At 36.2% G+C, this 16395-nt stretch overlaps 1 protein-coding gene across 3 annotated transcripts in view; it reads right to left on the bottom strand.

Moving 5' to 3' along the window:
- Positions 1-6504: 6504 nt before the first annotated feature.
- The window catches only part of LOC136845815 (otolith matrix protein OMM-64-like), a 152326-nt gene continuing 142435 nt past the window's right edge, over positions 6505-16395 (bottom strand). For all 3 annotated transcript variants that reach the window (XM_067116183.1, XM_067116182.1, XM_067116185.1), the window contains exons 4-5: positions 15242-15482; positions 6505-9066 (exon numbers count right to left, since the gene is read on the bottom strand). In XM_067116183.1, the coding sequence (XP_066972284.1) occupies positions 7621-9066; positions 15242-15482 (1687 nt within the window). In that variant the 3' untranslated portion in view covers positions 6505-7620. The remainder of the gene's footprint in view (positions 9067-15241; positions 15483-16395) is intronic.

Genomic DNA, 16395 nt, shown 5'->3' on the forward strand with positions numbered 1-16395 from the left:
ACTTTTTAAATATAAAACTTCTTAAAGTTTCTTTTTGCCTCCATTAATATACATTATATTTTCTCTTCATTCAGTGTCAGTCTTTTACTGTTCATTCAATTCTTGAAGCCTTTCACTGTTTTCCATATTTTGGTAATACTATCTTCAGTCGTGTCCATCATAACTATGTGAAATTGTGAATTATTCGCAAAAGGTATTCGCTTCGTTCTTTTCATAATGCAGGATAATTCGATGGTGTTCTTTTGAGATCGTGAATGTCTTGGAACACTCCCTAGTGGTACCCCTCTTAATAGAGCTTTCGAGCACATTTAATTTTCAATTTGTTTGCTAATTTATTTGCAAGTTCTTGTTTACATTCATATACCGGTGGTGCTATTTCCTTTTGTTTATCTATGAAACAACTGACAAGCTGACGAAGCTTGTCAAGTCCGTTCATGCTTCTAATAACTTTCTGTTATAGTATCGTCTTTTCTTCTCTTCATGAAATCAGCCATAACATTTTTCATCTTTTAAGTATTTCTCTCGGTTCTTGAGTTTCCCTTTTCTCGTTTTATTTCCGGCTAGCCATCTTTTTTTTTCCTGTCTTATTCTTCGCTAAACCTCGGCATTTTATCTTTAATTTCAGCTTCCTTCCCAGTGATCGAACAATGCCGATTATAATTTGAGGTAAATATTTCATCACAACAACTGAAGAAACAATTTACTCACCTCCGTTAAATTGTTTATTCTATTTGTGTTCTGCAGTACCAAGCTACGTTTTGCAAACTTTTCAAAATCATTTATACCTTTCTTCCTAATTTTAAAAGTGTTAAATCTGTTTCTCTACGATTTTTTTTTTACATAACACTGTTTTTCCACATTTCAGGAAAAAAAATAATCGGTATGTAGGGGTATGAGAGATCACCATCAACACCACTTCAAGATTTTTCTTCATTGTTTCACGTCACTTGTCCTTGACGCTGGTGTGCTCACACAGTTCATGAAACACTTTGCTTACTTAACAATAAATGTGTATATGCAGATATTATATACAGAGTATATTTATCAACATACACGTTCATATATATATATATATATATATATATATATATATATATATATATATATATATATATATATATATATAAGAGCGTGGGAAAAATAGATAAAAACAAAAATGCGCTCGGAGGGCGAATGCATAACGACGATAAAAACATATTGTACGATTCCTGACTGACTGTCGACTTGGGCTTAACGTTGTCTATATTCATTCTAAGTGGAAGCCATGCATTTAACGTTGTTTTACTAGGGATAAAATATACATTGAATTTTAAGTGTAATATTTTACAACAGGTCAACAATATTAATCACATAATAACACTTTCAAATAATAGTTTTCCCGCGTTTCGGAGAGCGTTCGTTTACAGGTGTTACTGATGGAACGTTGTACTGTAGATACGTACATTTATAAAATGTTTTTGGTATCTTACCGTAAACAGGAAAAGTCGTAAAACTGTTACATCCAATAACTGAAGAGTTGGTTCAATAATAATAATAATAATAATAATAATAATAATAATAATAATAATAATAATAATAATAATAATAATAATAATAGTACTCTGTCAGAAGTAGGAAGGGTTTTAAATTCGATAATAAATGCAAAACACATACAAGCATACGAATGCCGTGAATGTACGAAGCACACATGCTTCCCTAAAACTGGAAAATTGCGCTAAACTATGTACAAACATTTTATCAAAATCTATATACCCGAGGACGATGCCTGATACTCTCTCTCTTCTTCTTCTTCTTCTTCTTCACACACATATATGTACACACATTAGATTCTTAATGCTGCGATCTTAACCTTTCTGTTTATATTTTAGACATATGAATTATTTGTTACGGTATAAGAAAATGTGCGAAATTCTAACACTGTCGAAACGCACCGAATATTAATTAAAAAGATTATTCTCATACGACAAAATGTGAGTTATCAAATGTTGAGTGATTATGCTAAGCCTAAATCTTTGTCTGTCATTCTGTTTAACTGACCCTTCTTTTGAGAATGGTTGCAGCTACCTTACTAAATTAGCATCTTTACCGGCAACACTTCTCACAAGCCAGCCATGTTATTATGATTTATAATATAGTCAGAATTGAACTACATACTACCTACATTCACACTGTGGGCACTGGTTAAGGCTAATTAACATATACAGTAGCATTACTAACACAGATTAACTTCATGAAACTTTATTTTGGGTAATCACAGCACTTACCTTAGTAACTGGAATGGCAGGCAGTGGCGTCAACCCAACAGGGTTCCTCCCTAGACCCGACGCGTTTGTTGTCAGCTGAAGCAAGCCAGCTGCCAACTGGTTAGATCCGATTCATGATTTGGATGCAAGCATTTTCACTTTACGTTAGCCACGGGTTTTCTCTTACTTGCTCTATTTTGTCTTCTGCTGTCAGGTTTACCCCTTATTTCCTTACACAGGAGCCTGATTAGTCTAGTGTAAACAAGTGAAGGTTGGATCATTAGATGGCTTCATGTCCCACTAAGGGCGGCATACATCATCAGCGTAGAAATCGTGGCCGGGTCGAGCGAGGCGAGAAGAAGAAGAAGAAGAAGAAGAAGAAGAAGAAGAAGAAGAAGAAGAAGAAGAAGAAGAGGAGGGAAGGTGAAGGAGGAGGGGGTGGGGGTGGAGGAGGCGGAGGAAACGGTAGGTTGCCAAACGTAAGATAATGATCGCACATTTACGATAAACTCCAGTTTATCCGGGCATCAACAGTATCGTACTCAATTGTACGAAAATTCTGTGCCTGTTGAATATAAAAACTTTTCGTTCTACATTACCCCATCTTAGTGTTTCGAGCTATGCTTGATACGAATGTTTGCATCTAATCCCAATTTGCTCTGAACATTTGTGCCTTAAAATAAATGACAAAAGAAGGGATGTCGACGGTAGAGTCTGTTGCGATATGCAGAACGACACTGGAAATGAAATAGAGTTGTGAAAATGCTCTGTGCTTCTCAGCCGAGTAGACCATTTTGTGCGACGCTGAAATGACTGATTTACCTCGGCGACTTGTAGGATAGCAATTTTTTTTATGAATGATTTGTAGCACAAATAACCCCACCTACACATTTTTTTTCTTTTTGCAAGCATATAACATACCCTGCTACTAAACATCAGTTGAGGCTCATAACTATGAGCGTCGTCTGTTACTCGAATTTGGAAATAAATATTTTAAGACTCAGCTTTCTTTTTGTAGTAATTTTAGTTCCAAGCGATTTCCAATGAATTATCAGTGAATGAATATTAATTGTTTCAACGAGTATGGAAAAATGTTAAGTTCGCGTTTTAACTGTGCATTATGTAAATTAGGAGTTCAAAAGTGCCTAAACACACACATATAAATATATATGCAGGAACATATATATATATATATATATATATATATATATATATATATATATATATATATATATATATATATATATATATATATATATATATATATAATGTGTGTGTGTAGTGTAAAAGCCATGATTTTGAAGCCAGGGTGCGATAAGTTGACGAGAAAAATAAGCAACCTTGTACAGTCTCAAACAACCACCTCAGGTCTCTGATGAAATGAATCCGGAGGTCTCTTGAAGCCTTTTAAACCGTCAATTTACCTCACTACACCTAAGGTCCAAACACATGACCTTAACTACACCGGGGGCAACGATCCGCGCTGGCATAAAGCCGGCTTAATCTAAACCAGCCAGACAACCAATTTGCTCTTTAAGGCACCAAGGCTAACGTCGCTTAAGGTATTTTGATTAGGTGTGCCCATGAATTTTCTTTACTGTCATATACTACTGTTCGTTTCCATGGCATTTCTAGTACATAACGATGTTTAAGACATCTTTTGAGCAATTTATATTGCAAAAACGTATATAATCATTACTTTACATTTCATCTGTACTTTTAATGCTCAAAATGTTATAACAAAGCAATAAATTTATACGCGAACGTAACCTATGAAGAATCCTTGTCAGAATAAGTTAAATAGATTGCAGACGAATCTTCATATTTATTAATACAAACATCTTGCTGCGCGATTTATTTGTAGCCCTCTGGAATACTTAATACCTTCCCGACCTTGAAGATTTTATTTTTGTCAAATGAGAATGAAGACTCTTACAGTCAACAAAGTTTTCCTTCATTTGTTTGTCTCTGTAAGATGCAGCGTTTTAGTTTTTCATTGTTTACAAAGAGGTCTTAATATAAATGACATGCGTTTTGCTGTTAGAGTCACTGAGACAGGTAACAATCACCACTTTTACATTATATGGAACTTGAACCATTTAGATAAAAGAATTAGTGCTTACTCGGGCTATTTATTTACAGGACCTTATCCGAGAGGAGGCTCCTTGAAGCATTTCACCTACAAATCTAGCATTTATATTACGGTACATTATGTAAAATCTATAGAGAAAACGCTCCTTCACTTATCCCAAGAGAAATATTTGTCTGATAATTAGTGAACTCATACTGTTAGTTGTAAAACTTAGTGTGAAATAATTTGTATTGGTTTACGTAAAGGCATATATGTAATGATATACATTAAAGATGCTACTGTAATGTATATCATTACATATATGCATTTACGTAAACCAGTACAAATGATTTTACACTAAGATTTACAACTAATCGTATGAGTTCACTAATTATCAGACAAATATTTCTTTTGGGATAAGTTTTCTCTTAGATTTTACACAATGTACCGTAATATAAATGCTAGATTTGACGAAGTTCTCCCTTGCCCAGAGTTAACTGCCAGTTATACTTGCAAATCATTTTCCCCATCTTTTATTTTTTTTATTCATAGTAGTTTCTAAGAAGAGATAATATATTAAGGATAAGATTTTTACATTCAAAATACATCATCGTATTAGTGTTTCAGTGTCTGTCCATATTTTACACCCATACATAAATACATCACTTATATAAATGTGATTGAAGTGATAGTCGGAGTTAAGAATGAAAACTGATCGAATCGTTGACGATCGTTTCACTTTCGCTGTTAAACGAAAATTCGGTCATCGCTGGTAAGAAGTGCAAAATTGAAGGTAGAGCCCCCTACTGGTCAAGAAATGGACCATTACCTAAGAAGCCGGTTGGATATGGTTCTCTTAGGTCCAATAGGTGGCGTGAACTTGTCCTTTTTAATACAGTACTAGGGTGATTTCATTTTAACGATAGGCGAGGAAGTTATACAAGTATACCTTAGTTTAACCAGACCACTGAGCTGATTAACAGCTCTCCTAGGGCTGGCCCGAAGGATTAGACTTATTTTGCGTGGCTAAGAACCAATTGGTTACCTAGCAACGGGACCTACAGCTTATTATGGAATCCGAACCACATTATACCGAGAAGTGAATTTCTATCACCAGAAATAAATTCCTCTAATTCTTCATCGGCTGGCCGGAGATTCGAACGCGGGCCCAACAGTGTTAGCCGAGAACTATACCGACCTGTCCAACGAGGAACTATAGACGAGGAAGTACTGTATTAGGTATACAGTATGTATTCATTTGGCAAAATTGCTACACCTTGCAATATGATTCTATCTACAATATCTTGAATAAATGTCTGGTGTAATTTTGCACAGTACATACAAATGACTGAGTTGACTGAGTTTTTGGTCCTTCCCGTTTTACGTGCATGAGGGGTCTTCTTGAGAGAGCACCTTTGTTTGATCTTGTCCCAATAAAAAGAGCATCCATTGCATATTAAAATATGTGTAGGAGAAGGATTCATACAGTACTACTTCTGGATAAAACCAACTGTCCAAAATACGTTATCTCGTGACCTTTGGAAATGAGATATAGTGTTTATCAATGTTGGCATTGAATAAACGTCTATTCATACATTACATCGTAGTCTTTATACCCGCATTACTACCATAGCACACAGAGGAAGACAGAACTTTGAGTAGATTTACATAAATGGTACTGGCAATAAACGCGACTTGCATATAAATTGAGCATTAAAGGCAGCCCGTTTAATCATGCAATTGCAGTCGTTATTCAGGCATTGCCACCAAATACAGAAAGTACAAAGAACTTTTAGTCAGGATGGCAAATTTGTTACAGAGTTTTGTTAGTAAGCAAAACAATAACAATGACAACTGAGTAAAGTAGATAAAATAGCTTGTGACCGTGAGTTTTATTTAATCCATTACCAATAGGTTAGAATGCGTGTACCTTTGTCTTCTGGAAAGGAATGTGTTTTGGTGCCTTGCGTTTTTTTACTGCAAGTTTATTTGTGCAAATAAACCTTTAGATCAAGACGCCTACTTCAGTATTGCTACTTTCCACTAAGCTACTCCTAAGACGTGGAATTTAAAAGGATGTTGTTAGGGCTAAACATACACCTTTAGGTCCTGATGTAGAGTGATTGACTCACAGACCAGGAGCCTTATGTTTCTGTAGTCCTATTAACCATAAGCAAAAGTTAGCATCAGTCACCTTGAAGATTTTATTGAAAATATAATCACATATACATTATTACAAGAGCCACAGTTACTGTTTGAATGTTTACATCTATTCCACTAAGAATGACACACTACTAAAACATCCAGGGAATTCATAACCATGCCGTTATGTCCTTTGGTCCGCCATCGTACAATGAGTTTCAGGATCTGTGAGGACGAGTTTACTATCGACAGTTTTCTGGAGGCTTCGGGTATATAGTTCCTCACTTTTCCGTCAATTCTTAACTTTTTACCGTATATACAGTCGTCAGAAAATCAGTCAAGAAATTCCTTATTCTTACAGGAATACATTAATATTTTCGTTCAGTTTGCAGAATAGTTGTTAGAAGTAAGAGATTCTTAATCTGGATACATGAACATGAAAGTTGCCAGTGTGAAAGAACTCTTAACTGTGTCAGAGCACGAACATTGTCATGATAAGTTCCAAGGGAAAGGTGAAGAGACAGCCAATATACACTTCACATGCAGTGTTTGGAAATGTACTCTGTCCTAAGAGTACCATATCTGGTGTTTGCTGATGATAGATGCCGATACTGTGGGATAATTAAAAGTGAAGAGTTGTTTTCTGCCAGTAACCACCGCATGCCATTCCCACATGCGTTTGCCAAATCTTTACACAGTTTCTGTCATTAGTTATATTGTGGTCATTTTCATTTCTCTGGATACAAGTCCAAAACAAAATTATGACTATGTTTACTCAGCAGCTGGAATACTTGAATTTAGAGGAAACAGATGAAAACTTCTATATCATTCACTTGTACATATTGTCCCATTATTGACAATGAATGTTTTCCCAAAAGAAATTAAGGAAAAGTTATGGCATCGAATACATTTGCCAAGTCTTGGCGTGTCTACTTTAATGACCTCATTACTGGGAAGTCACTCATTGTCACCGTACTTTCAGGGAAAAATCTCAAAAACTCGTTACTACCAGCAATCATTAGCAAACACCTTTAACAGTCTATAGATGTCTTAAGAAATTATTGCCTCCGTATACTAAGATTTTGAAAGCGCTTTCGCTTCTTTGCTGAATCTAGGGTTTTCAAAAATCCAAATCAACGTGGTCAAATTTATCTTTATCGGTATTTACAGTATATCTTCTACACTATCCCCAGTTTCTATGATTTCTTTTAGACTGTCTTTTTCTTTCATATCATTTATGATATCAGATGCTTTAATTTTCACAGAGTCATTATCCTGATCAGGAACTGGACTAACTTGATCAGCGCTTCCAAAATACCCTTCACTATGGCCAGCTGATTTAGACGATCCTGAGTCTAGCTTAGCACTGTCTGGACTAATTGTAGGCATCATGAAGTCTATATCTTCAGTCAGTGACTCACTGTCGTCTGCGTTTTTCTCTAGAAATTTCAGATCCTCTGGAATATTAGCCTCCTCGCCAGAACCTTCTGGTTCTAACTGAACACTCCCTGGGCGACTAGCCGGATTTTGCATACTCTGATTCTCAGCTTCATTTGGATGCAGTGATTCAGTGTTCTGGGTAGAAAGCTTAGAGTCTGGACGAAGTACTTCTTCAGTCTGATCATCATCTCCATTGTCACTTGTTTCTAATTTAAACTCTTGAACCTCTGAAGGGATGTTTTCTTGGTCTGAATTAGCAGTTTCTTTAGTCTCATCATCAACTTCTTGGTCTTTTGTGTCTGAATTTTCGTCACCCAGTTTAAGCTCTTGGTCTGAAAAGTTGGGTGCTGCGTCTGAGCTAAAGAAGTCAACATTATTATCGTCACCTCCTTGGTCTTGTATATCTGAGTTTGCACCATCCAGTGTTGTAACCTCATTGTCCCCAGAATGATTACTTACTTTGTCAAAATGAGTGATTTCGTTAGCATCATCTCCATTTTCTTGGTTTATAGTGTCTGTATTCTCACCACCCCATTCAAGGTCCTGATTTTCTGAAGATTCGTTAGGTTTGTCCTCAGTGATATCTGTAACTAAGTCCTCTACCTCTGTATTTTCTTCAATGTTTGTATTATTGTCTGCATCATTCTCAGAAGACATATCTTTGCCAGTGTCGAAATTGAAGATCTCTTCCTTGACACTTGCAGGAGAGGTAGTGAAAATACTGTCTGTTTGCTGCCACTGCATATCATTTTTTTGTTCAGTTTCTGAGGCTGCCAAAGTTTCGTCTATTAATTGTGCAGGACTGGGCGTCCTGTTTTCTTCCTCTTTATTATCTCCCCCAATTTCAATATCCTGCACTGGTAAATCAGTCTCGGTTAAAGCTTGTCCCTCATCTATGCTTTCCCTGTCTCTGATGACAGTAAACAGTTGGCTGAGTCCTGTATAAGAGGTTGTGTCTTCCTCCGTATCCACTCCTACAATCTGCGATGGGCTACCTGAAGGCTTTCCCATAGACAACTTTTCTACTTCTGTATTCTCCTTGTCTGGCAAAGTTTCTGCAATATCTACATTTTCTGACATAGGTCCTTTAAAGCTGGAAACTCTAGATGCCTTGCCTGCAGAGTCTAGTTTCTCAGCTATAGGTTCATCAACGACTGACCTTCCAAGTTCCTGGAAAAAGAGGGAAAAGTCGAATTTCAGACAAAATACCAAACAGATTAGTATAAGGTACAGCATCTGGAGTAATTCATATAAAATTAGAATACTCCTTTCTTATGAAATGGTATATAAATTCCCAAACCTGTTGAAGTAAAATGTTAAGTTCTCGCCTTCACTTGTTGTTAAGGCAATAATCCCAGCATTATTGATCCAAGTTTGCTTTTATTAAGAGCCAGTCTAGGCCATTTAATTAATGACTACTTTTCCTCCTGGGCACTCTTCCTATACGCGCGCACACACTAACACGCACAAACACACACACACATGCACACATATATATATATATATATATATATATATATATATATATATATATATATATATATATATATATATATATATATATATATATATATATATATATATATATATATATATATATACATACATATATATATATATATATATATATATATATATATATATATATATATAGAGATATAGAGAGAGAGAGAGAGAGAGAGAGAGAGAGAGAGAGAGAGAGAGGCAAAAAGGACGGATTTGGTAGTCCTTCGTGTAAGAAGACCGTAAGTCTTTGATGGTTATGTGACGTCTTCCCAGGAATGGTAATTGGTAGTCCCATGTACTAAACTAGGTTAGAAACTTTTATGGCCTCATTATCATTTGATTATATGGCCACAGAGTTATGTCACTGCACACTGCGTGAGTGAATGGAAGGCAAAGGTCAACTATTTTCTAACCTTTAATACAAGAAAACCATAAATCATCTGGGTTTGCAAAGCACTGCGCTGGAGAGGTATGTATTGGCTGTGTTTAGTTAACGACAGAGTTAAGTAGAAAACTTTTTAAACTTATTACGTGAATATGTCAAAAGTAACGTTGATTTTAATATGAGAAAAATATGACTTATAGAAGGTGCTATGACCTCTACACTAGAAAATTTTTGTTTACTTCAGTGAGGCTCTTCCTATTGTTTACTTGGTATAACAGATTAGGTCAGACAGATTATATGATCATTTTGTAGTGAGATTTCAAAGTAAAGTCATGGTGAAGGTGGAAGAAACGAAATTGCCTTATATTGTAACCCATGATGCAAGAAATATAGTTTTTGCATCATACTGGCAAGTTTTATCAACTCACTATGCTGGGATAATGGCATTACAGAATAATGTCAATGAGACAAAGAAAAGACGTAAAAGAACCCTACTTGATAATCGTTCTTATGAGAGAACTTCAAGTTATATGACTGAAGCAGAAAGAAAATAGTTTCCTGCATGTAGGACACTTGATTGCAAAGATTTGTTTTTTTATCCGCATTATTAAATTGGTGTCACTAACAGACATCATAGGCCAACAAGGACAATAGCTCTTTTTTTTCTGTAACTTCTTATGTGAAGAACCCTAAGCCTTAGACGTCTTTAAGATTGCATGTTAGGAATGTATTGGCTTGCCCTCTTAGCAGACTAGGTGTCAACACGGTGTGACATCCTGTAATTTGACAGAACTAGGTGTTATAGGGCATTACTTTGCCTGATGTTTTAAAAATCATAATTTGTTCAATGCAGCTAAAGTTATGGGAATTGTAGCAATCATGCACATGATTAAGTACTCCCAGGGGGCATCACACATTTTATCCTTTTAAAAGCTCCGTGTTCTATACCATTATTTTTACTATGATGAATTAATCATATGTTAAACGAATCGAAAAAAAATAATGAATTAATGTCATAAGAGCCCTGTCTAATTTTCCATAACTCTGAAAATGAGTTGAATCACATGAAGAGAAAGTGGCCTTCTTGCACTTGTAAATTCGTTGTTGTCATTACCACGGTGAACATAATTTTTACTGTAAGGACATAACACGAATACATTATCGCGTTAATTTGAAGCACGGTACGCGAGGGGTCGATGGCGAGGTATTTCATATTCTTGTTTGTTGCAGGTAAACAAGAGACTCGCTTTACCCGTCGGCCATCTTGCGCTGCGGCTTTACTTGTGGCTTTCTAAACAGCAAAGACAATGAATTCTATGGAGCAAGGTGGCCTCGTGTCCGGTCACATAACAGTCACTTTACTGGGTTTTGGTATAAGATTAAAAATGCATATGTAGACAGAGGTATATGAAAGTTGGTATTTTACTACGTTAGTGTGCATTATATACTTGTGTGTAAGACACTTCTGAATACGTAAACACATATAAACGTAAACGCACACACACGCACACACACACACACACACACACACACACACACACACACATATATATATATATATATATATATATATATATATATATATATATGATTATAATCACTTTTGTACGTGATTCATTTATCACAAATTACCACGTCTCTTATTTTTCACCTGTGGTAATGTGATATGTATATATATATATATATATATATATATATATATATATATATATATATATAAACACAGTATATATATATATATATACATATATATATATATATATATATATATATATATATATATATATATATATATATATATATATATATATATATATATCCTCTGCACCCGATACAATATATGTCTGTCATGACATCGATTCGTTCTACCAAAGTCTGATTTGAAGGCTGCTGTCCTTTGAACACGCTACGGCGACGTCGCAAGGCAACGGTGGGCGGAGGCTACGTGCTCTGGGGTAATGAACGAGGAATTTGAGGTCTGAAATAAACAACGCTGGCCTTCAAGTGTCTGTATTGAGCCGCAGATGGTTTTACTGAATGCAATGATCGCGTTGACGACGTGCAAACACACAAAAGCGCGCGATTCCTATTTACAGCGGCTGAAGATCGGAGCGTTCGTGTAAATGTTTGTGCGTGAGCTGTTTGTGTTTTGTCCTTGACATACATAATAAATTAACGAGGTTCTTAACGACAAACGACAGAACGGTGTTAATGAGAGTAAAAATGGCCTTTTAACATAGAAATGGATTATTAGCAAGTAAGCAAGTTATCAAGCAATACAAACAGGTAATAGTAACTTTCTTGCTTTTTAGTTGATTACGTTCTTTCTGAGTTTTAGAAAATTTAGAAGACATCAAAATTTGGAGCATCCCATTACCTCACTGCAGGCAAGAGTAAATTAACGTTGTGGATAAGTGTCTTGATCACTGACATGGATTAGAATATAATTTAACTGCAGAATAAATATCACTTGCACACATATTCGAAAAAATTACTATTACTTAGTTTGATATTATTGCAATGACCACTGAAATACACTGTCGAAATACAGTAGGAAGCAGGATTTAAGAATCCTACAAGCTAGTGTATTATTGTATAATACAAGAAGTTTTTCAATTATTTATAGGTGTAGAGGAAATAAAATTGGGCATTACAACACGTACGTCTCCTCATATTTCTCTGTCCTTAACAATCAGGTAAACACAAGAATTCTTCTATTGCAGATACTGTGCACTGGATCGATACCCCTTGGAAAGCTGACTCTTTCTCCGAGGCTTTCATTAAATAAGTACCTCTTTTACTCTACCATTCAAATTGTTTATAATTTTTTATGGAACTGGAGAAAGTACAAAAAATTCAATAATCACTAGATTTTAACAACATTGTATTTGTAGCTTTTAGGAACTGTAAAAGTCAGCTAGACATAAATTAGTCCTGTTGACCTGGCATAAAGACGTATAAGTGTGACTGACTGCCTGCTTGTCCATAGTCTAAATAAGAAAACGGTAAGCAAATGCAACTGAAATTTTGTCATGGGATGGGCTATGGGTCAAGGAAGGGCTGATTTGATCTTAAAATGGATCAAGATGTTTTGTTTGGTTTCACTTGCAAAAGGTAAGTATACCTTAGTTTTACCAGACCATTGAGCTGATTAACAGCACTCCTAGGGCTGGCCCGAAGGATTAGACTTATTTTTACGTGGCTTAGAACCAATTGGTTACCTAGCAACGGGACCTACACCTTATTGTGGAGTCCGAACCACATTATAGCGAGAAATGAATTTCTATCACCAGAAATAAATTACTTTAATTCGTCATCAGCTGGCCGGAGAATCGAACTCGCGCGTAGCGAGTGCTAGCCGACAACTCTACCGACTCACCCAACAAAGAAACTAGAAAGTATGGGCTTACATGTAATATACATTCGCTCGATCATGGTATCCAATGAACTGTTTCCCTTCTATTCTTTAGAGATGCGGTTGAATTTTCCTTCAAAAAGGGTATGAAACAGATCTTGGGTTGCTAATCAAGAATGTATTCAAAGTTGCATATATTGCAACTTGTTTTCAACACAGGAATTTTTCCAGCTATGCCAGAATCGCCAAAACTCAAGTTGTATAGTCTAGCGTCTTTTTTGGTCAAAATGGACTTTTCCTTCAAACTGGGTTAAATGCAGTATCCTCGGTCGCTAAGCACGAGTATGACTGCAAGACTGAAATCCATCGAGGTTTGGATGTACTACAGCAATGCTGCAATGAATGCAAAATTCACTATAACCATATTATGTAGTTCCTCATTGGACGGGTTGGTATCGTTCTCAGCTGGGCCCGCGTTCGATTCTTATCCGGCCAATGAAGAATTAGAGGAATTTGTTTCTGGTGATAGAACTTCATTTCTCGTTATAATGTGGTTCTGATTCCACAATAAGCTGTAGATCCTGTTGCTAGGTAACCAGTTGGTTCTTAGCCACGTAAAATAAATCAAATTCTTTGGGCCAGACGTCTCTAGGAGAGCTGTTAATCAGCTCAGTGGTCTGGTTAAACTAAGGTAAACTTAATTTAACTTATGGTAGCGAACATGGATCGGTTTAAAATGTCTCCAGGGAAAGTACGTGGAAAGAGCTCAGTTATCAGCGGAACGTCTGATTGTCAGTCCCTCCGCCTAGCTAATTCTACCGTAGGTGTATTACCAAAAATCTTTGGTCAGGTTTTTAATGGAACTGCTGAAAAAAACATGAATTCCCGTGGAACTTGATTACCAATTTAACGATTAAACAAGAATGAATATAATAAATTTAGAAATACTAACCCTTGTTTTCTTAAATAATTTCTCTTTAGACGCGAGAGAAATTTTTCACTGACTTATTCGATTGCACTGTAAACTATACAAGAGTATCAGTATACTATTTACCCAGTAGTTTCATGAATTTCACGAAATTGTTGACATTCAAGTTTTAAATGTTTTCATCTGCTGAACTGTCTATTTTCTCTTGTGTAAGAATCATTCCCTTTATTTCATGATTCTTATAATCTAGATGAAAAAATTCTTTCTTTCTCCTTCGCTACGCTACTTTAACCAACCTTCTAATACCACCCTATCGCTATTATCGCCTGGAAAATCAATGCTTCTAATTACCGCTTCCTCCAATATTTGGGCCATAAAACAGGTTACCACGTTCTTGCTTCTAATGAAGAATTTAGTTGTCAAATAAGCGTACTGTAGCAAGAAATTGCAGACAAACCAGCATTGTACCTTTCTTCTCATAATGAGTTCGAATGCTCTGTTCGTGACAAGGTAGATAAGGGAATTCATCGACCCACGCCACGAAAAGAGTATAGCACGCTTTACGTCCTTTTTCTTTGGATTCAGTTCGAGTAATTTTAACACGGCTGAACAAATTTGCACATACAGCCAAGGGAATTAGCAAACGGAAAAAGATGCGTAAAAAGAGCAAAGAACTTGTCGTTAATCTCGATATAGCATCAAGCATGTGGCCAAATGAAAGCAAATGTAAAAGGCCAGAAAGATTTAAGGAGGGCTGCTCAACAAGAATGTTAATGACAAAGTCCAAGACATTTTCCGTCAGTAATCTTGGCCTAGTTTAACCCTAAACGTTCTTGACTTTGTTGTGTAACGGTTGTCAAAACTTCGTCGATTAGCCTAACGACATTACACATTCTTCCACTTACAACTACGAGGTGGTGAGAGACCTCATGCCACTTGATTTATAAACTGATCAATAGATCAACCCTGCAATGTCACGATAATGTGGGAGTACCAACTCTTTGGAAGGACTGTAATACAAGAATAGTTCTAATCAGTGTTTCGATTGTTAGTAAACCTTTGTTTAAAAGGATTAATGCCCGAGATTCAGAGGCCGAGAAACACAACATCAAAAGCACAGGAAAACAAAAAACTATTTTATGTAAAAGGATTTTTCATTCAAACGACCCACCTCTTCTTCCTCCCAGTTCTCGACGATTTCTTCATCCACCGTGGATGTTTTTTCCGCGATGCTCTCGTCGTCTTCTTTCGCAGTGTCGGCTTCGTCCGGGAGTTGTTCTACCCACTTGCTAACTTTGAAGGTGTCTTCTTCCGTAGGAGGAGGAGGTGAATCCAGGCCCGTCTCCAGCATCGGTTCCTCCTCCTCTACGACCTTTTCCCGGCTGATGTCTGGAAGCGGGTTGTGGTAAGGCCTACAGCCTGTCATAAGATGCCAAGGATTAGTGTGTCATCTTCTATAGTCTTTGCAACTTATTCTTCACAGTATGCTAATTTTCTTTTGATGACATATCATTTACAGAGGTAAATCTCTGGTTTCGAAATTGCCAACAGAAAGTGAGTTAGAAATCTCCAATATTAGTAGAACCCATAATCACCATTGAAATTGAATAGAACACATTTATTACAGTGATATCATTTGAACCATATCATATAAATTATTAAGGACAGCTGGTAATGACAGCTGAATTATTTATACCTGTTGCGCAGTTACCATCCAAAGAAAAGCTGTCAGTTATTCACTGGGGTAAGAAGCTGTATTAACTGTTACAGAAAAGCAAAACTCAAAATTACGAAAACCAGTGTCTGCATTCAGTTAGATTTAGCACCCTTTCATTTAATTACTCAGCAAATATTTACTAAGCTCTGTTTTCTGGTAATTTTACATTCTCTTTCTAACGTACTTCACGTTTCATTTGGAAGAATATGCGTCAATAAAAAGCCAAATATGCACGCGACCTTGTCTCCCGGTAACTGTTTTCATAGCAACAACATCAACAATAAGAAAGCTTTACTCATTCAAGTGGTTACGAGCTGAAATCGTTAGAAAACCCTCTCTTTATTTCCTCATTCATTTTCTCATTTTCTTTTGCTTCCTGTTCGTGTCCGATTTTGTATATGTGATACTAAACAAGACTTGTATTACCTGGACTCATGATGGAAATAGTTTTGTTCACTCACTCAGAGCATAATGGTACACACATGCACGCGTTGAGAACATAATGCAATTCTTGCTCCTGGCGGATATGCCTTTTATACAGCATGAACGTTCGCCCATTGTACAGGAGAAGACTGGCCAGAATTCCAACAAGGTTTTTCTGAGAGAAA

This window comes from Macrobrachium rosenbergii, chromosome 14, assembly GCF_040412425.1.
Source record: "Macrobrachium rosenbergii isolate ZJJX-2024 chromosome 14, ASM4041242v1, whole genome shotgun sequence".
NCBI lineage: Eukaryota > Metazoa > Arthropoda > Malacostraca > Decapoda > Palaemonidae > Macrobrachium > Macrobrachium rosenbergii.